At 36.6% G+C, this 23157-nt stretch overlaps 1 protein-coding gene across 4 annotated transcripts; it reads right to left on the bottom strand.

Moving 5' to 3' along the window:
• Positions 1-6964: 6964 nt before the first annotated feature.
• Positions 6965-16363, bottom strand: LOC121967812 (RNA polymerase II subunit 5-mediating protein homolog). 4 transcript variants are annotated; one of them, XR_006107857.1, is made up of 13 exons: positions 16036-16363; positions 15868-15927; positions 15611-15778; positions 14896-14962; positions 14170-14450; positions 13981-14097; positions 13855-13885; positions 11697-11788; positions 11284-11340; positions 11118-11195; positions 7891-8000; positions 7419-7497; positions 6965-7303 (listed from the first exon to the last, which is right to left on the bottom strand). XR_006107857.1 is itself a non-coding variant. In XM_042518281.1 (12 exons), the coding sequence occupies exons 1-11, from the start codon at positions 16237-16239 to the stop codon at positions 7435-7437; spliced, it is 1218 nt and encodes a 405-aa protein (XP_042374215.1). In that variant the 5' UTR covers positions 16240-16362; the 3' UTR covers positions 6965-7303; positions 7419-7434. The 4 variants fall into 4 exon arrangements, 3 of the variants coding, with proteins under 3 accessions (XP_042374215.1, XP_042374216.1, XP_042374217.1); XM_042518281.1 differs by lacking the exon at positions 7891-8000 and having other exon boundaries at positions 16036-16362; XM_042518282.1 differs by lacking the exon at positions 7891-8000 and having other exon boundaries at positions 14170-14441; positions 16036-16362.
• Positions 16364-23157: the final 6794 nt, after the last annotated feature.

The raw sequence follows: 23157 nt of genomic DNA, 5'->3' as shown, positions 1-23157 counted from the left end.
TAAGTCAGGTACGGTCTCTACCTCCTGACCAATTGTTTAATTTGATAAAAATATTGTCGAAAGATTCTTGTAAGTCAGAAATAGAAAATAAAAAATTATTAATAGAGAATAATGAGTTAAAAGGAACTCTAGCAACAACTTGTCAATTAGAGGATTTCAACAAACTAAAAACAGAAAATGAAATATTAAAGGAACATACACAAACTTTAAAAATTTCTGAATATTCAAAATTCTCTACTTCGAATTTTAAAAATTATTATAGACTAAAATAAAAATTTAAATATCACAATGGGCAAATTAGAAAATTATCAAAAACCCAAAATTTTTCTTGTTAATCATATAGAAAGGAATCTATTTTGGATTCCAAGATCATGCTTATAATTTTTGCAATTGATTTTTTTTTTAAACTATAAAATTCCTTTTGAGTTTAATTGTTATCCAAAATTAATTTAATCTCAATTTTTTTGAGAAAGAGAAATTCAATATTTATCTATAGAAAAATCTCAATATTTGAATTTTGTTATTCAAAATTTTCAAGAGTTATCCCTGCTAACTAAGAAAACTTTTCTAAAAATTTTTTGAGTTATTTATCTAAACATAATTTTTAAAGAATTTTTAAATTATAAATCTTGAAAATGTATTTTCTTTTGTCAAAATACATGCTCTATAATTTTTAAGAAAATATTTCAAGATTTCTAAAATTGTTTTAAGGCTTTCAATTTGTTTTTTCTCTTAGACATGTGCTTAACATTCACCAACTTTTTAAAGTCATTTTAACCTTATAAATTCATAATTTTATTTGTTAAACGACTTAAAATTCTTGACAAGTTACCCTTAGACTTTTGAAGTACCCCGCTTTTTTATGTGATCAAAGGGGAGAAGGGAAGATTAAGTCTAGGGGGAGGTAGTGTAAACTTTTTCAATTTTTGCACTTTATTACAAAATTTATTGCTTTTACTTTATGTTAGTTTACCCTAACTTAACTTAGGTTGCTCACATAAAAAAGGAGAAGATTAATGGTACCCCAAGGTAGTTTTGATGTGATCAAACAAGTTATGTTAGGTCCTGTTGTGTTTAACCATTTGTCTAAGTGTGCAGGAAATTAGAAGCACAGGAAGTCGAGCGAAAGACGTAGCTAGCGAGAAGGACGATACGGGAGAGAGTCGACGGGCTCGGTGCGTCTGAGGGATGAGGTGCTGCGGAAGAGTACACTGCAGACGAGAAGGGAGCTTGTGGTGTTTCTGAGGGACGAGAAATTGGAGCGGAAGATTGCTCGAGAAGTAAAAGACGCAGCTGTCTAAGGGACGAAAAGCTATGGAAGAGTATGCTGGCGGACAAGAAGGAAGCAAGCAGCGATTCCGAAGGATGAGAAGTCGGAGCGGAAGTTTGCTCAAGAAGGCCGAAAGTTGGATTTGGGTGAGCCCTATTCCTGATGGCCGAAATCACCCAAGCGAGCGGAACCGAAGAAGGAGCCCCGGACTAAAAGTCAGCAAAAGGTTGACTTCTGATGCCTGGGGATCTCGGACCAATCCGGGGTGCCCGGACCTGTCTGGGGAGCCCAGAACTCGACTTTTATCTAGATCGATGTGACTTTCGACTATTGCATTGGGATAGATTTGTATCTCATTCCAGGCACCTGGAACGCTTCCAGACACCCCGAGCAGGGTTATATAAACATCCATGCTACCAGAGCTAAGAAGAAAGAAACCGTGAAACAACACTGGTACGCTTTTAGTTTTCTCTTTAGCTCTCTGATTCTGTGTTGTCATTGCTGTAAAGAGGCTTCTCCGTCTGAAGGGAATTAGTGTGCTTTACTTCCTTGGATTAACAACTTCCTAGGTTGTAACCAAGTAAATTCTCGATGCCTCTGTCTTTTAGTTTCTTTATTATACTTATGCAAGTGTTAGATTTATAAAGCTGTAAATCCAAGAAAGGTCTTTTTGCTTGATTTGTGTAGGGGCTATTCACCCTCCTCTAGCCGGCTGTTAAGGGTCGTAACACTTACTAGCACTGGTTACAAGAAGGGCATTGGTGGAGATCGCCAGAGGGAAGGTCAGAGAAGATGAAGCGCAAGTGATTGGTTTCTACATCACTTAAGGTTTTTAAACAAAAGCCATGAGCTATACTTTCCAATCTCAACCATTCAATCAAAATGACCTACTTACTGGTAATCATTAGATTGCAAAGAAGGGAGTACCATTGGTCAGTACGAAAAGGTGTACGCCAGCTGTTGCTTCGAAGAATGAGGTAGTGGGATAAGTGGCGCTTACCCATAAATGGGAATTTATGATGGACAAGATAATCACATCATTACACTGAAAAATACCTTCTCGTGTATCATTAGAGCATTAATTGGATTATCAAAAACTCGGCATGCATCTTTCCAAGATAAAAATTGATCGTAATATTTAAAGTGCGAGTGGGAACATGGCCAGACAGTCTAATCAGAAGCACGTACAGTCGGTCAGACCAATAAGTTGGGCGATCAGACTAAGATAAGACTTGGGTCTAGTCAGTCGGCTACAAGCCTCCTTTGACTAGAATTGAAAGGGAGGCTAGTGATATAGGATGTTATGAACATACCCAGAAGTGACATGGAAGTCAAAGTCAAGGTGACGTAGAAGTCAAAGTCAAGGTGATGTAGAAGTCAAAGTCAAGGTGAGGTGGTAGTCAAAGTCAAGGTAAGGTGGTAGCTCCTCATCAAGGCTTAGCTCCTCACTTGACGCTAAGGCCTTCGGTATAAGGGTAGTCGGCCTAAAAGCCGATTGTACTTGAAGGATCCAGTTCTCCACTTGTGAACAATCGGCCAGCACAAAGGATGGTCAAAATTATGACCTGTATAACATAACTCTGTTATATATCCGACTAGCCAAAGGCCATCCGGGCTTATTTAAACTTAGTGTTCATTCTCAATATATGGCCGAAAATATGGTTGAACATCCCTGAAGATGGGCGGGCTTAATAAACGTATCTCTCCATTCAACGCCAAGATATATAGACTAAACCCGAACAGACTTGAAGTCGATTGAGCATATGGGGTTCAGTTCTCCACTTTTACAATATTACCTCTTATAGATGTCATCCTACAATGTTGTACAACGTTCAGTATAAATCAAACCATCACAAGGATAGTCGTACCTATGAGTCTGAGCGTCTTGTTATCCAATAGTCAGTCTCCCATCGTACGACTCATCGGTCATAGAGCTGACCAGACTTGCGAGACTTGGCTCCTCATTACTTATCAGATCTTCAATATGAGCCTACAAGGATATTGCCGATTGGACTTATTGTCGGTCGGACTTATGAGATTCAACTCCCCCTTCAAAGGTATATATAGTGCTCCTATTTATAAGTTTACTCGGGTTTACGAAGCACTGTTCCCGTTTCATATATGAATGCTCAGGGCAAGATGCATAAGGTTATTCTCATTACAAAAGTCGGTCGAACATAAAGACGGTCGGGATACCCTGTTCGTCCAAGTATTTGGCCAGGATATATTCCAGGAGAATACTCAAGGCAAAATGCATAAGGTAATTCTCATTACAAAGCTGGTCGTACATAGAGATTGTCGAGATTCCCTGTGCGTCTAAGAATCCAGTCGGACTATATTTCAGGAGATAATATTGCCAGTTAATCACAACAGATTGTCATAATAACAGTTATCTGTCAGAGAATATTCTTCGGTTACAACATATGTATTCAATGGAACCTTCTTACGAAGGTGACCATACAAATTCTATCATTATTGCGGAGGTTACATGAGACTGTTTATATACCTATAATCAAATATTTCTCGAAGGATAATTGTACAAATTCTATACTGTACACCTTCCATTATCGGACATCTGACATATTCTGACACTAAATATTTTCTGTCACCTCATTACTACGGAGTTATGAGTGGTAATATAAAAAGGGGGTTCTCCGTTGGCAAGGTATGCTTTATATACTAGAGCACAACATTACTCTTCATCAGACTCACTTAATTTTACTTTAGTTCTTCTCCACTTTTTGCTCAGTCATCTACTGACTTGAGCGTTGGAGAGCTTACGCTAGGGACCCCTTCCCTAGTTTGTGCCCTAATGTTCTATTAGCTCTTTTGAGTGTGCACAGAAAGGAGCTAAAAGGAGCGTCGGATGTCATCATCTCTCCCCAACGAAGCTTTCTCTAAGTCAACGGCGGCAACACATTTCCCAACGCACTATCTCCATAGCTTTCAAACAAGATCGATCAAACTACAATAAATATCAAATATTTAAAAGTTTATCATCTAAACATCTGGACATGATATAAGAAGTTAAGAACAAATCCAAGTAGCAATGCCCCTTCTGAAAATTTAGAGGCAACAAAAATATAATAAAATAAAATTAACAAGGTGATCAGTACAACATCACAAGTACTATGTGCCTTATGGCTAAAATTTCTAGTGTTCCATTTTGCCTCTTCCCTTTCGACCTCAACACCTCCTTTCTCAGAAAATCTAACAAAATACTCACCCAATAAGACATCTCTGATCTTCTGTTCTTCAGCAATTTAGACAGGTCCTGTAAGGCTTCAGATTTAGTAGAGTTATAATAAATGGCTCAGTTTGGTTCCCAAATTTCTGGCTTTCAGAACAATTAATGCATATATGTTTGGTAACTTCAGGCAATCAAATATGATACTGCAAAAGAGGGCACAATATATAACACAGCATACAAAACCTAGGTCTCCCCATCAATTGTTTGTACTTTAAACAATGTTTATTCGCACTTAGTAGATTTATCCTAAAGCCGTGCCAAAATATTAAAGGAACAATTAGGTAATTAAATATAGAAAGGATAAAGTCTCCCCTTTAGCTCTTAATTCCTTATGTTAAACCTCCTCTCGTCCCCTCTGGAAGCTACTTTCCTTTTCCTTTCTGAACAGATACAGAATAACTGCTGGCAACTATGGATGCATGCTTTTGACTTAATAGTTCTCTCTCACCTGGGAAAAGAAGTCAAGGTCAATATATTTTCATGCATAGAAATCAGAGGAGGAAATGTAGGTCACGGAGGAGAGACAAGAGCCACTCAGGTTAGCCAAGATGACTGCCCATGAAAACCACAAACAGGCTTTTCTGAAACCCTAGAAGCCTCTATGGGGACATAGGCAAGTCATTCTTGGCTACCAAAGATAAAACTTTGTCTCCATTTAAGACCTCTCTTCATTGTGGCACATTAATGGCTACCTCCAAGGCCTCTATTTATAGTTGTTGCAGTAAGCGATAGAGTTGTATCTGGCTTAACTTTGCTTTGGTGGCTGTTCTTTCTCGATGCCATTCCTCTCTGTAAATGTAGAATATATTCTGTATATATATTTTTTGCTTGATTAAGATAAAAAATTTAGATTGATTCAAAATATTTTTTTCAATAATATATAAAATACTAAAGATTATTAAGTTTTCTTTTCCAGATTTATTTTATTTTTTAAAAATTATTAGTGTTTTTCTCAATATATATATATATATATATATATATATATATATATATATATATATATATATATATATATATAAAGAATGAGGAATAGCAATTGATACCCTCTAGGATGGGGGTTGACCTTCAATTGTTTGTAGCAATAATTCTTTCATGCACATAGCAACAAAATTTAGAAAGAGGACACCAAGATCACATATTGCTTTGCTTAAAGAAGAAAAGTGTGTTATCAGGAATATATTCTTTGAAAAAATAGCTAGACTATGAGTCACAGGAAGATCCTCATATCGAATGGACCGGAGACTCATTGTTGCAAAGACATGAAGTCCTTGGGGCAACGAAGTTGTTCTTTCAAATTTGAAATCCCTTATTGATCCTCTTCTTTTGTGAATTAGCACGAGCAATGGTAATTACAATAACAACAAACTTTATTTAATTAGGACTTCAAAGATAATCAAAAATATCTCAAAGAAATTGGCACATAATCCTAAATGGATGTTACATTATCAATAAATGATAATTAGTTTTTTTTTTTTATATATTTTGTTAATAATTCAGGTGTCTAATTTCATGGACTGATTTTGAATAAAAGTTTTTACATCTTTAATTTATTTGTAATATAACTCTCAATTTTCAAAAATCATTCATCACCTCCAATGTCTTTGCTTTGCTTTGCTTTCCTTTTTTACTATTTTATATAACAAAAAAATATAGAACTGTCACATCACAAACCTCCTAGAATCAATCCCATAGATATAGAAAGAGGTAAATATAAATATGCATCTGAAAGTACATGATCAAGACGCTAACCCCAACTAATGATATCCTGAGGATCGAATCATGGATCTTTCGACCATGAAACTATACGTCCCTAACTATGTTACACCTTGAGAACTACTGCTTTATATAACCTAAGTTAATATTTAGAATTGCTTTATTATTTGTTGGGCCATTAAAACACGACCTTTACCATGTACTCATCTCAAAAAAGATTTTGGCAATTGAATGATAGAGATGAAAATGAATAATTACAGGTGGAACTTCATGGACGTCTATTTACAAGTGCACTTATATATATCATGTTCTTTGCAGGTGAATTGACCATAATTACCTATCTGGAACAAAATAATTAATCATCTCGGAAATTTAATTCGATAAAATTTTCATTTTGACAAATCAAATCCTGCTCAATTTAAATAACTCTAACCAATGATCAGCGATTCAATTAATTTGGATTACCGAAAAAGAAAAGTCAACCCTTACATTGGAATAAGAATCTACACTTTGTTCCTTGAGGTGGAGTACGAGCGTCATGCACATTTAGCTTTCTAATTCTAAAACAATTTGTCCCCTGATAATAGAATATGACCCTTCAAATAAATCTAGGCACATTTCCTTTTTTCTCTTTGGCATGTACAACGAAAAAGAATTGCATTTGCTCCATTATTTCACGGCCGCTTAGTGTTGTTAATCTGAGACAACAATTGATTACTAAAACAAATTAATTATAAAAACTGTTTTCAACTCAGACAACTATGAATTACAATGATATAATCATTGTATTTGGCTTACTTGAATTTTGGTACCTACATGACAAAAAATGGCCAAAATTTGATTCTGTCGCACATATTACCAGTTCATTTTGTATTGGACGCTGCTTGATACGCACATCCATGATCACGTTCAAGAGGGATTGGAAGGTAAAAACAATTATGATAGTCAGTTCCAAAACCTGAATAGAGCATTTGAAGATGATATATTGACAAATTGTATGCTCATGGGGCAAGATTCCTCATTTGGGGTCCAACAGCAGCGAGGCCGAGAATAACTTTAATCAAATTGAACTGCAAATAGAGAAAAGAGAATTACCGAAAGTTGATAGAAGACAGAAGTTGAAGCAGAGGACTACAAAACAGGACTACGATACTGAAGCTTAAAGTTGTTTCTAGGAACACTTACAGGTACATATCAAACACTAACGATTGCCTTTCTGCATCTTGAATCTTGAAACTGGCTTTGTGGAACTCTGAGCAGAGGACTACAAAACAGGAGCAATTCCATTACACTTCTAAATAGACACCATCAGGGACAACAAGATGAGGCACTATGGCAGGAACATTGTAGGTATGTTGCGTCAAGAAATTGAACTACAAAAAGATGGAATCTAAGACTTGCATAAGCTACGCAAACAGGTTTGTTTTTATTGTTTCTGGAAGAGGACTGTTGCATTTAGGTAATTTTACCCCAAAAAACACCATAAGATGAATGGAGATGACACGGAAAAAAAAGATGGAAGAATAGATTAAAAGTTCTATTTTGTAATCAAATACTTGATTACTAATACAGGAATATAGCATGCAGAGATATAATGAGTGGATTATCTAACAAACAGAAATTCCAGATGAATGCCTGATAGTGATACATTCATCACCTGTTTTGATATTACAAAATGCAGAGCTTGATCTGTGAACTCAGGAACGATGCTAGGACTGACTTTATAAGGCAAGTTTCTCACCATATGTTTTACTTGGGAAAAGATGCCTGTCATCAATTGAAGTTGAAAGTTGGATTAATGCTCAACCATTAGATTCTTTTATTTAAGATTGGAGGGAGGAAGATTTATTTTAAGTCAAAATTCAAAGAGGCGCACTTTAAATCAAAAAGTGTCTAATATGGTAATTTACAACAGATTATGCATGTCTTAGTCTAGCACAAACCTGGTTGGTAAGGAGCTAGAGGGGTCTGAGTTGGGTAAAATTCAGCCAAATTATGGACAGGTGGAGTTCTATTCTCTAAACTAGCTTCATAATTATGAGGGTTGTTTTGTCGGTAAATGGTCTTAAAATCTCCAACCACAACTTAAACTTTACCCTCAGTTCCTTAAACTTTACCCTCAGTTCCCATATCAGAAAATATTTGCTCTCACTCCCTAACCAAACATAATGGACACTAACTTACCTAATTGCCCTCATTTTTTATTAGGTAAAAAAAGTCCAAAAGTATAATTCTTCCTAAATTCAGTACATTTAAACTAGAATCTAGTCTATTTTCTATCAAATTGAGCACAACTTTTTTTCCATCTAATCAATCGATTGGGAATCATTAATTGGCTTAAGCTGAATCGATTGATCCAATCGGAGAATCATACCATTTAATTGGCTTAAGCTGAATCGATTGACCCAATCGATTAAGCCTAAGTCAATCGATTGATATGAGCTCCCAATCGATTGGTAGGCGGGGAAAAAGTCGTGCTCAATTTGATAGAAAATATACTAGATTCTAATGTAAATGTGCTGAATTTAAAAAGAATTATATCTCATTTTGAACTTTTTGTACCTATAAAAAATGAAGGGCAATTAGATAAATTGGTATGCATTAGAGAGTTGAAGCAAAGAAAAAATTGCATGCAGGGAGTGGAAATAAACTTTTTCTGACATGGGGATTGAAGAGGAAGAATAATTTGTTATTAGGGAGTTTTGAGTAATTTTCCCTTGTTTTGTTGTAGAATGCAGCTCTATTATTTTACATAGTGTGTTACTTTTGTTATTGTGCATGTGCAATAACCATCTCTGTCGTTGATGATGTAGTATAAGGGACGTGTTGTGAGCATTTATAGCGACTTCGTAGCATGGTCCGATAGACCGCACGACATATACTTGCAATTGATTGAATGATATATTACTACATGTCTTAGTTTTCTATAGCATATCTTCTGTTTGTCTTGATAATTTATAGTTAATATATTGATTATATGCATGCTACTTATGTTTTTGTTATATTTCAGATGGTGTGTTAATCAATTATATGATTAACTAGTATAAACTATACAACTTATTTTGCATAGTATGAATTGCTAGGTTGGCATATATTAAATTGATTGCGGACTAAATTAGTGAAAAGTAAACCTTGCCATCTATATGTTGAGCATATTATCAATATAAATAATCTTATTAAAATTTTGACTGTATATGCCTTTGCATACGCACTCACAATACACATATTTGTAGTAGCGGGTCACTTGCATACCTTTTGCATTTGTTAGTTAGTATTTACAACCTTGACACTATAAAATTCTAGTCTTTGCACAAGACTTCCAAAATCAATCTATAAACAAGTTTCAGTCAAAAAAATGAATTTTGGCATTAAAATACTTAGTGAAAGACTCAGCTTCCATTTCTTTTAGCTTTTGCATTGTCATCCACGTCACCATCAGAGCATAACATCAACATATTACTAAACTTATTCTATCTCATATAAATATCAGAAAACCTGTTTCGTTGCACTTTAAACCAACAAAGTGATTACTTCATAAAATATTGTAAAACATTCAAAGATTTTGCTGAGGCCATAGATTGCTATTTCAAATTTGTATATTTTGGTTCCTTTTATGGAACATAACTTGGATATTATTTCACTTAAACTCACCAGAATGATCCATCATGTAGAGGGGAATCAAGGGATTGCCAAACAGTGGGAAAGTGACAGAGTGCCGAGATTGCTGAGCTAAAGATCGTTGGCAGGGGGGACAGGATCACCATCATTAGGGGGATTCAGACATCATAAGACATGGGACAACAAGAGACATGTGCCAGATGAGGGAGAAGAAGGCCATTACAAGGAGCAGGAGATTACAAGAGATCACACTTGCAGGTGAAAGGGGGTGGTTTGGTTTGTCTGAGATCAAATTAAAAGCACAGTTTTGTTATATATACAACCAGTGATCACACCTTAACAAATAACCCTCAAGATTAACAATATATCAATAACTAGTAATATACGACAAAACTCATTAGTTGTAGCAATTATCATTATGCATGTGAGGATGATAAAAAAAAATCATATTCAATTGCTTCATTTTTCAACATCCGATTATATCTAATCTAGCTTCATTTTTCAACATCTGATTATATCGAATCTAATATGCCTATTCTTAGTTGTTCACACTATAATATATCTTTCATGATTCATGAAAGAGTACTGGTATCATGTATTTTGATCCCTACTTATTTAAGGATAAGAAATAGTTGCATGTGTCATAACTGTGACAGTCTGACAGATTGGTACTTTTTGATGACTGTATGGGTAGAGGACCAATATCACGCTCAACAATAAAAAGGCAGTCCGGTGTACGAAGCTCCCGCCATGCGGGGTCCCGGGGAAGGATCCATTGTACACAACCTTACTCTGTTTTTTACAAGAGGTTGTTTCCAGAATTCGAACCCGTGACCTTTTGGTCACATGGCAACAACTTTATCGTTGCGCCAAGACTCCCCTTCAATATCACGCTCTTGTAAATGCCTACACAGGAAAAATATGAGCACGAGGAAAAAAAACTAATCATAGAAGAAGGTGAGCGACAACTATCACTAGGTCTGTTCTGAGATCAAGTTAAAAGCATGGTTTCGACCAGTGAATACATCTTAATAAATAACCCTCAAGGTTAACAATATATCAATAGTTAGCAATATAAGACTAAACTCATTAGTTGTAGCAATTATCATTATGCATGTGATGGTGACAAAAAAAAACATATTCAATTGTTTCATTTTTTCTATGTTACTTGTTCAAACTATATCATATCTTTCATGAAATAGTACTAGCATCATGTATTTAGATCCCTACTTAATTAAGAATAAGAAATCGTTGTGTGTGTCATACCTGTGGCAGATTGGTATTTTTTGATGACTGTACGGGTTGAGGATCAAGATCACGCTCAACAATAGAGCCTGAAAATGCCTACACAGGAAAAATAATAGCAGGGGAAAAATAATAATCATAGAAGCAGGTGATCAACAACTATCACTTATTAAGAAAAAGGGCAGACTTTGCGACCACTTGAGACTATATTAAGTGTTTGTCCTGTAGTCTCATGCGGAGAATCCTGCAAAAAGGGAAAAAAAAAACTCTATATAAATTATCATCATCTATAAAATTATAATCAGATAAAAGTAAATATGTATTATGAAATTAGTATTTCTTGTAGCTATGGAAAATGCTTTTTGTTGTAAGAACTACAGCTGAAACAAAGAGATGTAAAAGGCCTCTCTATAAAATTATGACATGCTTTCACACTTAGGGTTTGTTCTCACAAATTTGCACATGGATTATAAACCACTTGCTTAGATTATTGTATTGCTTAAGCTCTCCGTAACCTTTCCCTTGCTAGTTACCCATTTAAGTAAAGCCATGCATTGATCTACAATGAAATCTAACTAACAACTACATAAAGAAAGATACCTCAATCTTTGAAACAGATGACTGGGCACCAAATGGAGATGATGCAGTCTTCTCTTTGCCAACAGACAGTTCTTTGTTACTAAAAGAATGAGCTGGATGGATAGAGGAACCAATAAAGAATCAGGATGCAATCCCATTATTTTCAATGATTTTTTCGCATTGCAATGTTGAAGACTTGAAACAATAATCTAAGTAGAGAAATACTAGCTAGTCATTGGTAAACATGGTTATCTTATCGTGCTACAAAAGAGAAATTCATTGGCATAATAATTTCTTCCACCAAATAAACAAATAATATAAGAATGCAACTTCCAGTGACACACATCGAAATGTTATTTAACAAATTTTCTATTTATGTCGACTATTTCTAGATTAACATACAACCCAGTTAAGTTTAGGCAAAATTTCTTCACTGAAGACATAATAAACTGAGAATCAGACCAAGCAACTGCATGCACAGTTAGACATCTCAATGAATCACGTCTAGGTTGAGCATGGGCCTGTATTCAGTCCAACTTGGGCATAAAAATGGTTCAATACAGACGTCGGCTAACACGAGCCTAATCATTTCATGCCAGGGCAGGGAAAATTTTGTAAAAAGAAATACAAAACTTTGAAAAATCATACAAATATAAAAACAATATTATGTAATCAATGAGCATACATTCTAACTGTTGACTCTGATATTTATACTGTACTGCTAACATAGATGTCTTCTACTCTAGTATTTATTGTGAAATCATATGGAATAGCTAGTGGTCAATGTCATAGTCTTCAATTTCACCTGTAAACGGCCTGAATATTGTCTAGTCAACTCCAGTCAAGTAGCAAGAGGAAGAAACAGTTTCAAAGTGAGGACCTGAGTATGCCACACACATGGCCACAACATAAGCTTTAGCATTGCCAGCGCAATTACAGGTAGTGGGAAAACATGTCACCGATCAAGGACTTGAGCATATTGCCCATGACATAATTGGTATTTAAGGATTATGAATGTAGTCATAATGAAACCATTGGACATAATGCAGCCACAGTCCTCCAGCGACACAATCTTCCCTCGTCCTTGCATCAAAGTTGATATATCCATGACCTCGTTGATAATGTGGCTTAGCTCCAACTAAATACCAGAACATTGTTATAAGAAAGTACGAGTTTGAGACTTATGATTGATGGGTGATAATGAGAGATGAGGAGAAAAATGAGTTGAGGGTGAAGATTGCAAAATGAGAGATGAGGAAGAGATGAGAAATTTAATCATTAAAGGCCAGAGCAGAAGGTACTCATAAAAGAATAAGTTTTTTTAACATTTAGGAGCATTTTCATTTTTTTTACAATAAAATACTAGAATACCCCAATTACATTGATATTTTAATATAAAATAAGGAGGTATATCATGAAATCATGGGAAAAACCACTAAGCTCGTCCTTATCATGCCTAACACTGAGGTCAAACTTCACTGGCTAGATGGTTATGCCCAACCTAACCCAACACTATACCAAGCTTGGCTCTTAGGTGTGCAGTCAAGGCAAGTGTTGTGCTCAGAAAAGCTGGCTGCAGGGATGTTGATCTCACCACATGGGTCATTTTCCTACCACCCAACACAGGCATAGGCAAACATAGCTAAAGCATGCCATGTCACAAGCAACTCAGCTGTTGGCACCCCATGCATAATATGCTCCTAGTGGTAAGTGATATAATTTAGTTTTTATAACTACTAGAGGGAAGAAAACATTGAGATAGGAAGGGTAGATTAAGGTGCCTGAAACTTTGTGTTTCCATAAGTTCTCTCTCTTACAAACAAAAAGAGTAGTGAATTTGGATAGGAAACATCAACATTTAATTCTTCAAAAGTAACTCAAGTAAACAAACTTATAGCGCACTGCTATAAACATTAGACAAAAAAAACTGTCTACTATATTCAAATTTCTTTACATGTAAAATAAAAACAATGTACCTTGAGCAACCGTAGTTTCAAGAACAAACAACTATTGTGAAAGGTGAGTTGCAAATAATAGCAATAAAAATAGTACTATATAATAGAAGAATCAGCAATACAGGTCACATATTATTACAACAATACTGAATAGCTATGTGTAAGACAATAATAGAAAATGATAATAGCAAGTGGAGGCATATCCCATATGGTTGAAGGCTTACCTTCAACTGGAAATTGCATCCTCGAGTTACTCTGCAGTGAAAAAGAAAAAAAAAATTATCATTACAATTATAAAAAACATGTACAAACAAACACAACCAGACACAAATAACCAAGTGTTCTCTTACAAATGCTTCCTCCTTTAGTTCTTGTTTTGAAATGTTTCCGGTCTGACGAGAAATAAATGAACTCGGAACTTTTTGGTCGCTAGCCTTCTGTAAGGGATCTTTTAGTTTTTGCTTTGGCTGTAAATGGTTTAGTCAATCATCTTGAAATTGAAGTCCTGAATGAAATTTAACTTATTTGTGCAGAATCACCTCAATAACTTCATATTTATGATCTAATGTCGAGAAACTATGACCAGCCTCAATGTCCTCATCTTCATCTCCAGCTTTGCTACCCCCATCTCCATCACGAACCACAGTATCCTCATTCTCCTGAGTGTTATCTTCTGAAGTATTTCCATTTTCAAGCTCCTCCATCCTTTCTAGTTCTTCTATCCTTGCCATAATTCGAGCATATTCTTCATCTTCATCTTCATCTTCATCAAGCTTTTGCAGATTTTCTGTCTTGCAGGAGTGTAAAGAATCTGAAACAGCTAAATTGAAAATTAGAGGGAAGCACTTCATCTTTCACCCAAACTAGTAATATATCATGCCTTGCAAATGAATATTTACCATGTGTATTACACAGCAAAGTAAGTTAGAATCTCAAAAGTAGTTGCACAAAGAGAAGCATAGACGTTGCCAACTATACTAAGAAAACAAAAATTACAGTATGTGATTCCATTTCAAATAGATCAATATGAAATCTCACAAGAACAATATGTATATCTTAAAAAATGTTCTATATCGAAATATAACAACTAACAAGGAGTAAGTTAACATAGCATACAAAAACATGATATTATTCACAATAAATTTAGTTCTTTCCAAATATGTTAATCACATGCTAGCTTATTAGATGAAAACTAATAAATGCTAGACAACACATCATGGGGAAAACAACACAGGGATGAAGCAGAAAATGCTAATGTAGCTTACTATCTGAACTCAAAGAATTCTTCTCAGGTTCTTCAACATATTCCTCCCTTATTTCCACAATCCCTTCCTGTGAGAGGAGGAAAGTGAATATATTAGAATCTGAAATTAAATGGACAAAAAGAGAAGAGAATGAAGGGTGTGATTTTGAGTATGTAGGAAAATATAAGCATTATTTTTCTTTCTCAGAAACCCTATCTAAAGGATAAAGAATGAGCATGAATCTTAGCTATTAGCAGTTGCCATACAAAAAACAATAATGTACGAGTTATGAGAAAATGTTATATCGCACATTATACTATCTTGAATATGTATCACTACAGATACAGTTTATCATTCATGAATATAGCATATGTAGATATTCAACTGAGTGTTCTTATCATAAAGATGTTAGTGGTAGTCGGTAGAGAATAGAGCCATCATTGAGAGGTTAAATATTTTGTGCTGAACAAGAAGAACAATCACCAGTAGCTTTTGAAAAAATCCTCAATAAAGAAAATGAGGTGAGAAACAGATAGGCAATAACCAGCAATATTAGCATGTTTATTTTGTAAACACCTCTACCCTATTGTGTAATGCTTAGAAGCAAACCCCAATCGCACAATCGACAATTCTGCAGAGAACCAAATTAACACAGAAAAGCAAGGAAAAAATATAGAATTTTACATCCAATCATTGGATTGATAGTGGAGTAAACTTGTTATGTCGAAGCACTTACAATAGCCTCTTCCGCTGTGGAATTGAAGAACTTAGCCTCGGCCTCAAGATCCAACATCGTGGCCTTCAAAGCCTCAACCTGGGCTTCCATTGTCTTGCCCCTCCTATGCAAAATATCCATAGTCTGCTTCGCAGTCCTCTCTGCATAATATCCATCTCCTAACAATACCTAAGTCCACGAAATCATTCCCCGTGCCAAAAAGATTCAATCGTGCTAGAAACAAACGGTATTCTCAACGAAATGAGCAATTTTTATACCAGAAACTCGTTGGTATGGATAAGGCGGCCAGGGAAGAAAGCCGCACCTCCAAAAGGAACCTATCAGATTTTACAAGGGAGACAATGATAGGAGTTGGAATTTTAGCAGGGAGAGGGGGGGGGTTTAGATAGTAGGAAAAGAAGGAAAGGAAAGCGAATTTCTCTTGCCATGATTTCGTGAGAGAGCTCATCGGGAAGGGAGCGAACAAGGGATATAAGGGCGGAATTCTCGGAGACGAAGCCCTGGAGACGCCGGAGCTCGCTACTGCGCTGGACGACAGCTCCCTCCACCCGCTGTGCGGCCTTCCGCGCCTCCTCGGGGGAGAAAAGGGATCCGAGGGGGGTGACCGTTCCCTTTACGCCGTCGCCCATGGAAGACAGGAACGGATAGAGAAGGATCGAGAAGATTGTACAAGGGTTTCCCGCAGGCCGCTGGGTTTACAACTGAAAGCACTCCCCGTCCCTTTTAATTCTCGTGCGGTTGCAGGTGAAATAGAGAAAAATTACAAGGACTACCCAGGCAGGTTCGCATGGCAAACTTGATGTTCTTATTTTACAAAATGCACCCCGTATTTTTTGGTCCACGTATCATCTCTTATTTTATTTTATTTTATTTTATTTATCTTTGCTCTTGCTGAAGGGTTTTAACGCAACGATGTATAAGTTTCTGATCGAATCGTAAAAATAAATTCTTACAATGTCAGATAATAATACAGAGATGTTTGTTTGTTGGTTCGAATTAAATAATCGAATAATTAGAATAGAAAGATTTCTTTTTCCAAATTTTAAACAAAATTTAAATATGTTTTTATTGAATTATATATTTTTTGATACGATATTGTAATATGATTTTATTGAATAGTTGAATGGAATAAGTAAAATTATTAATATAACGCTAATACTATTTTTATAGGACGACGATAAATTATTTTTATTATTTCTTATATGCTAGTTTGTTAATTTTTATCTTTAATTTTTTATCTTATTATTATTTTTTAATTTAATAAATATCTAGAATATATGATGAGGATAAATATAATAAATAGCCATGAGGATGGATGACATAAAATTAAATTTAAATACAAAGCTGCGCTTGAAACATTTCAGGTTTAGTGTGACCGAGCATGATCCTGTAACGCCCACCCTTCTTATCCAAGGGCGGCGCTACGATCTTATACTACTTACGTACATGCTTTAGTTATACTATAACAGCGGAAAATTTTAAATCATTCCTTTTTCTTAAATAAGCATGATATCACATATTCTGATTAGTTCGAATGTGCATATATTGATCATATAATTAAAAATATTAATTTGTCCGAATCGTTCTTGCCGAGCCACCGCCACACACATCACTATCTGCTCCTCCTGCTGCTCCGTCGTTCCGAATATCCGTCCCCCATATCTGCGGTACAAGGAAAGTAAGCTATGAGCACTCATGGCTCAGTAAGTTCCTTTCCTACTCACTAAAACCGAACTCATATCATTACATATCAATATCATGCGAGGTATCATAAGCATATGACCTACAAGGGTATCATATTCATATTCATATTCATATCATAATATCACATGACATTATATCTAATCATCAGATAATTCAAGCACATATATAGGCAATGCATCATGAATTTGAAAACTTATACTTATAAGTACTTGAAATTAATATCATCATTAGAGGGGATCCCGGTTTGTACCACATACATAATGCGCGCGCTTCATAGGTAGGTCCAAGGTAGCAAGTCTTGAACCCTACCATGCATACATACTAGGCCCGAGTCTTACTCCATCGACCTAGGGCATTCAGAGGCCCATTACTGACGAGGCCCGAGTCTTACTCCATCGACCTAGGGCACTCAGAGGCACATTACTGACGAGGCCCGAGTCTTACTCCATCGACCCCGGGGCGTTTACGGAGCCCACCCTTGGTACAAACCATACAAAAATAACTTATCATGCATAACTATCATATCATGTCCCTAACAATCTTTCATGCATTCCCTTTTTCATTTCTTTTCATTATGTATAGCATATCCTATGCTATAACATATCATGGCATATTACATAATATAATTTCATTTCTTCTCATTATGTATAGCATTTCCTATGCTATAACATATCATGGCATGTTACGTAACATAATTTCATTTCTTCTCATTATGTATAGCATTTCCTATGCTATAACATATCATGGCATGTTACGTAACATAATTTCATTTCTTCTCATTATGTATAGCATTTCCTATGCTATAACATATCATGGCATATTACATAACATAATTTCATTTCTTCTCATTGTGTATAGCATTTCCTATGCTATAACATATCATGGCATGTTACGTAACATAATTTCATTTCTTCTCATTATGTATAGCATTTCCTATGCTATAACATATCATGGCATGTTACGTAACATAATTTCATTTCTTCTCATTATGTATAGCATTTCCTATGCTATAACATATCATGGCATATTACATAACATAATTTCATTTCTTCTCATTATGTATAGCATTTCCTATGCTATAACCTATCATAGCATATTACATAACATAATTTCATTTCTTCTCATTATGTATAGCATTTCCTAGGTTTCTTTCCCTTTTTCTTTTATTTTCCTTCATGGCCGAAACCTACCAGTCCTTAAGCTAGGTTTCTTAAGTGGCCTAAAGCATGGAAAGCCTAAGTAAATATCATGGCAAAAGTTACTAAGAACATCATACACAAAATTGGATCATAAACAAGCTAGGACTCTTGTGATCTTACATGTCTTATATCATGTAACTAATTTTCTACATTCCAATTAAACCTGAGAGCATTAAAACCCTTTTGAATCCGAATTTTCTTAAATTTGTTTCTAGCTTTAAAAATCCTCATAAAAAAATCTGAAAATACATAAGAAGCCTTGTACCACAGGTGAGGGGAAGCTTACCTTCTTTGCTTAAGTTTCCTAGAGTTGAGAACTTGCTTGTGGACCTTTCTTCCTTGCTTGCTTTGCTCGGCACCAATGGAGGAAGAAGTGGCTAGGTCTTTTGGTGGAGAGGAGGAGGAAGAAGAGGAGGCTTCTTCCTCTTGTGTTGCTCGGCAACAAAAAGAAAGAAAGAAAAGAGGGAGTGTCTCGGCACCTCTAGGAGAAGAGGAGGAGAGTGAGTTGAGGATGAAGCCACCCCTCCATGCCTATTTATACTAAAATGAGGGGAGGAAAACTTGACTTGATTCATCCTCCTTATTTATTTCTCCTCTTTAATGATAAGAATATTCTAGAGAAATGCTTCTTGAGTTCTCTCTTTTCTTTCCTTTAATTAAAATTCCTATCTCTCCTCTTACAATATCCTCTCCTATCACACTTGGTTAACATATGCATGCATCCACAAGAGAACCAAGGATCAAAACTTGGTTATGTATATTTTTACTTCTTTTTACTTCCTTTTCCTTTTAAGTAAAAAGAATCCTTTCTTATTCTTAACTACTTAGTCCTTTCTCTCCTTATCAATAATTCTCCTATCCCCTTTGATATCCTATACATGTTCCTTACAAGAGGTCCAAGGTTCAATCCTATTTCTCTTCTAACATATTATTGATATTCTTTTGTACATAATAATTCATATATCACCATATTATGCATTATGCATAAATATTTCATACACATATATATTATCTCATATTCCTTCCTTTTGTTTACATTAATTCCATGTATTATAAATATAGATGATTTATATTCTCAACTTTATTTTCTTTCATAAAGTTTTAATCATCTAAATCCTTCCCATCTTAATATTCAACTTAGAATATTTACACCTTCTTTTCACTACCTTCAAACTCTCATTATTCTTACTTTCTTATCTAGGCTTTCTAGGGGTGTTACAATCTCCCCTACTTATTGAAAGTTCGTCCCCGAACTTAGAATGACAATTTCTGCTCAGATTCCTTAGACGTTGGTGGAGCTTCCAATCTCCCTTGACTCATTGAAGGTCCCTCAATAGAAGTCTGCAGTTGGTGTAACCTTGCGGGACCACCTTGATTCAGAACATACTGTGGTGCTTTAGTTTTGGTAGGGCAGTCTCTAGATAGATGTCCTTCCAGTCCACAGTCGTAGCATTTAATTTTGCCCTTACGACAGTCTTTTGCTTTATGACCCTCTATCCCACAGTTGTAACACTTATTAGTGCTCGTATGACATGTTCCTGGATGTTTCTTCCCACATGTATTTCACTGAGAAAACTTGAGCTGCTTGTTGGACGGACCATTCTTAGTGTCGTTCCGTCGCTTTCCCTTTCCACCGTGGTTCCCTTTCCAGTTGGCCTTGATATTTTCCAGTTCTTCCATCTGAGCTTGCTTCTTGTCCTTGCCTAGTGCCTTCAGGTAGTGTTCAGTATTCAGGGCACTGCTAATTAACTCCTCTGTGGTCCGCGACCTGTTAACTCCGCCGGCCACATTAAGTGCTATCTCGGGTCTGAGCATCTTTAGCATAAGCCTGACCCTTTCTCCCTCCGTCCTAACTAATTCCGGGCATAGTCGTGCCAGGCGGTTGAATCTTTTCATCGCTTCTTCTACCGTTAGGTCACCTTGCCGAAATTCGGTGAATTCATCATAGTGCCTACTTGTCACCCGAGTGTGGAAGAATTCTTCGAAGAATTCCGTCTCAAAATCTGCCCAACTCATTTGGTTTACTGGTCTTTTCACTTTCACTCTGTCCCACCACATTCGGGCGTCTCCCGTGAGACAGAATGATACGCATTTGACCTTTTCATGCTCAGGCCAGTCCAATAGTTCTATCATGCTCTCCATTATCTTAAACCAAGCTTGTGCGTCCCATGCTTCACAATTACCAGAGAATTTCTCTGTCCTCAGTCTTTGCCACTGGATCAGATACGCCTCTTGACGAACTACCGGTGCCAGATTCACTAGTGGCACCGGTGCTGCTACTGGCTCCGGTTCAACTACTGGTATGGTTGGCGTATTATTCTGATTTGGGGTAGCAGGATTCCCTTGTTGATTCATCATGGTAGCAATCATCTGTTGTTGTTCCGTAAGCTGTCGTTGTAGCTCAGTAACTACATGTGCCCAATCAGGTGGAGGTACGGTCTCCTCCGTTCTGGCATTTCGTCTTCTAGTCATACTTATTTTCCTAAATGATAATAAGATTAGTCTAAGTTATCATTTATGCATGAATATCTTAACATATCATGTCTAGGTTTCATGCCATGTTTGGGTTATCGTTGAGGTATTCTTTCTTAGGTTGTCATATCATCTTTAGATTACCTTACCATTCATACGCGTCAAGATCTAGCCGATGGTATTATCATTTTTACTTGACTCATGCTTAAATTGATACCATTTCTACTCTTTTTATTCATCAAAAGCTTTTATTACATTTTTTTTTTGTTCATAACTTCTTCTCTTAAAAGGCCAGGTAGGTTGTGACTACTCCTGCCATAAAGGACATGATAGCAGTAGTCATCATCAACCCAACCTGTATCGACTTGCCCAGATCATTCTGGGGTGGATCAGGCATTATCGGAGGTTGAATCTCCGATGCCTCTTCCGGGTCGATTATTGTCTCTTCATCCATTCCCTCGTCTTCTTCAACATGTTCGTCCGGTTCCATCGGGTCTTCGTTTAGTTCCCCCTCGAGGTTGTTCAGTCCCCACTCGAAGTCTATTATATCGTTGGGGTTGAAACTCATTTCCATGTATTCAGCAAGGTTAAATTCATCCTCGCCCATCTCATAAAACTCGTTCTCTCCTTCATAATATTCTATAATTTCTGAATCTTCATCTTCATTATCGTCCGAATTCCCTTCCTCGATTTCCTCGAGATCTTCCTCTCCGAACTCGCCGTGTTCCGGAGATTCCGAGTCGCTCACATAGTTGTTGAAGTATTCCAGCATATCGGGTTCATCCGCGAACTCGAGGTATTCGCCAAAATATTCTACATCCTCGGGATCGTATTCGAACGGGATATAGTCCATTTCTACAAGATTTTAAAGATTCATTATTCCTCTTATGTTATAGCCTAAGGTTCTTGTATCTAGGCTACCATTCATGCATCCTAGAATATCACCTACCTACTTAGCCCCCAGGGCGTAGCGCAGACGGTGGGCGCATGGTATCTCTGGCGTAATAGCCAGGGGTCGATTCTCAGGAACTGACGACCTGGGGTTTACCCCGCCATGCGCCTATGGCCTGTGTACCTGCATGAACCTCCCTCCATATCCGTGGGGCCGGCACTAGGGGGGCCGCTAAGGTAGCGGATCTACCTTTATTAGAATATCACCTACTTATCATCATGCACCATTTTCTAGGGTATAACTTAAGGTATCCTTCCTAGGCTACCATTCATGTATCCTAGAGTATCATACTAATTTTTGCATATAAATAAATTAAGCAACTGTACTTACTTGGAGCGACAGGAAGGAGCTTGATGTGTGTGTAGTGAGCTGGCAAAACCTCAGAGTTCGCGGATAAGCGTCTCCCGTGAGACAGAATGATACGCATTTGGCCTTTTCATGCTCAGGCCAGTCCAATAGTTCTATCATGCTCTCCATTGTCTTAAACCAAGCTTGTGCGTCCCATGCTTCACAATTACCAGAGAATTTCTCTGGCCTCAGTCTTTGCCACTGGATCAGATACGCCTCTTGACGAACTACCGGTGCCAGATTCACTAGTGGCACCGGTGCTGCTACTGGCTCCGGTTCAACTACTGGTATGGTTGGCGTATTATTCTGATTTGGGGTAGCAGGATTCCCTTGTTGATTCATCATGGCAGCAATCATCTGTTGTTGTTGTAGCTCGAGAACTACATGTGCCCAATCAGGTGGAGGTACGGTCTCCTCCGTTCTGGCATTTCGTCTTCTAGTCATACTTATTTTCCTAAATGATAATAAGATTAGTCTAAGTTATCATTTATGCATGAATATCTTAACATATCATGTCTAGGTTTCATGCCATGTTTGGGTTATCGTTGAGGTATTCTTTCTTAGGTTGTCATATCATCTTTAGATTACCTTACCATTCATACGCGTCAAGATCTAGCCGATGGTATTATCATTTTTACTTGACTCATGCTTAAATTGATACCATTTCTACTCTTTTTATTCATCAAAAGCTTTTATTACATTTTTTTTTTGTTCATAACTTCTTCTCTTAAAAGGCCAGGTAGGTTGTGACTACTCCTGCCATAAAGGACATGATAGCAGTAGTCATCATCAACCCAACCTGTATCGACTTGCCCAGATCATTCTGGGGTGGATCAGGCATTATCGGAGGTTGAATCTCCGATGCCTCTTCC

Source organism: Zingiber officinale, chromosome 3B, assembly GCF_018446385.1.
Source record: "Zingiber officinale cultivar Zhangliang chromosome 3B, Zo_v1.1, whole genome shotgun sequence".
NCBI classification, from domain to species: Eukaryota; Viridiplantae; Streptophyta; class Magnoliopsida; order Zingiberales; family Zingiberaceae; genus Zingiber; species Zingiber officinale.
The sequence above is the reverse complement of the archived record's forward strand: the minus strand, read 5'-3'. Positions and strand labels throughout refer to the sequence as shown.